General features: G+C 54.6%; 1 protein-coding gene across 2 annotated transcripts in view; it reads right to left on the bottom strand.

The window, feature by feature from the left end:
- Window positions 1-1920, bottom strand: part of LHX9 (LIM homeobox 9) — a 15213-nt gene that overhangs the window by 10472 nt on the left and 2821 nt on the right. For both annotated transcript variants that reach the window (XM_035891805.1, XM_035891806.1), the window contains one exon: window positions 368-570. In XM_035891805.1, the coding sequence (XP_035747698.1) occupies window positions 368-570 (203 nt within the window). The remainder of the gene's footprint in view (window positions 1-367; window positions 571-1920) is intronic.

Here is a 1920-nt window from a genome sequence, read left to right as displayed (position 1 = left end):
GCCCCCTCCCGCCGCGCCAGCCCCGGGCCCGCTCCCCGGCCTGCGGAAACTGCGGCAAGCTGCGGGCAGAGGGGAACTTCTGTCGGGCATCGCACGCCGGTCTTTACGGAGGGAAACGGCAGAGCAGCGGCAGACCCGAGGTCTTCTCCTTCGCCTACTTGCGCTCCGCCACGCGTGCTCAGGCGGCGCGGCCCCTGCCCGTCCCCTCCGTTTTTAAACGTTTCGAGAGGGGGCAGGTTTACAGGGCTGAGGAAGCGCTGACTGCGACAAGCCGCCTTCGAAAGCCCGCCTGGAGAAAAGAGCGTTTCTGTTCGTACCGCCCGGCGAGGGGATGTGCTTGCCGACCCATGGGGACTGGTGGCTGTACCTGTAGTAATCCTCCTTGCAGTAAATACTGCCGTCCTTGGCAAAGCAGGTGAGTTCTGACTCCAAAGCCAGTTTACATTCACAGCACTTAAGACACCTGAGGTGCCATTGTTTGTCAACAGCCAGCAGGTAATATCTGTCTGAGATCTTCCCTCCACAACCAGCACACAAAGCAGGCTTCTCGGGGCTCATTGGGGGCATGTTCTGCAAAACAACCACACCACAAAGGGGATGAGACGGGGAGAGACAGACAGACAGGACAGACAGGCAGGAAGTCCGGGCGGGGGACGGGGTCCTGCCCAGGGCCCGGGGCTTGTACAGAGCCCGCTCCCTGGGACCGAGCCCTCTGGGACCGAGCCCTCTGCTCCCGCCGGGAAGTTTGAGGGGGAACGGAGGCCATCCCCGCTAGGAAAGTTATTTACCGCGATTCAGCTTTCGTGTTTCTCCCGTTAAACCTCTCCTAACGATTTAATGTCATTTCAATACGCGAAAGCAACTGGCGAGGCCTCAGTAAGAAAAGTCCGTTCTTTTCTGAGGTCTCGAAGTTGAAGTCTGTAGTTCCCCCGTTACTTCGGCGTTTGAGCCTTAGGGCGCTCCACCAGAACAGCCTTTTAAAGTAGGAAAAGTAGGTTTGCTGCACCAAAAGTTTCTGGCAGAGGGTGCAGGCTTGCACTGATTCTCCGGTAAATTTTCGCCCGCGCTTAAACCAGCCAAAACCACATTTCTAAAGAAAACCAGGCCGCTCAAAACTGAAGTAAGGAGACAGGTGAACGGTGTAAAGAGCAGTGAGCGCCAACGCTCACCAGCCCGCCCGGGGCAGGGGCCAGAAAGGTGGCACCGGCTGGTTTCAGCTAAACCCAGCATCTTTTCCTCAGCAAACTTCCTCCAGCTCCCGCTAATCTGCTCCCCACGACGGGTGTCGCTCGGGACAAAGGGGCCGGGGGGGGGCGGCGGAGACAAAAGCTCTGCCCTGAAACTTGAGGGAGAAAGAAAAAAAAAAATAAAAAAAATCCCGGACATCTTGTTCTAAAGTCGCAACGGTTTTAAAGCGGCAACTCCGCATTCATTTTCCAATCTGAAGTTGTGTTCCTCGCCCCCTTTTTTAGGCAGCAACTGAAAAGGCGAGTTGAATTTACATTGCAAATCCTCATCCAACAAAGCGGGAGTTTATTTAAGAGAAGGGGGGAAGGACCCTACGGCTCAAAGCCTTAAAGCAGTTTTCCAGGCCGTTACTTTGTGTGCAGAGCCTTGCGTGCCATCGGCGGAAGCCCTACAAGTTGGGGAAAGGGAGATCTCGCTTTGCAACAACGCACAGCGTGACCCTCGGTTTCTCCGCCATCCGTTAGTACATTTGGAAAGACTTTGGTCCTTTGACTAAAAAAAAAAAAAAAATTAAAAAAAAAGGAGATGTTACTTGTTACTGCTAAACCAAGCGGCCGGCGGGCATAACATTCAGGGAGAGCGGTGCCTCTTTGTGTCGGTCCCACACTTCAGACCAAAAATGGTTACGAAAAGTAAGCGGTCGCGGTTTGCGGTTTAATTTAGGAGGTGCCG

This window comes from Egretta garzetta, unplaced genomic scaffold, assembly GCF_000687185.1.
Source record: "Egretta garzetta isolate BGI_Z169 unplaced genomic scaffold, ASM68718v1 scaffold163, whole genome shotgun sequence".
NCBI lineage: Eukaryota > Metazoa > Chordata > Aves > Pelecaniformes > Ardeidae > Egretta > Egretta garzetta.
Note: the sequence above shows the minus strand (reverse complement) of the source record. Positions and strands in the feature narration are given on the sequence as shown.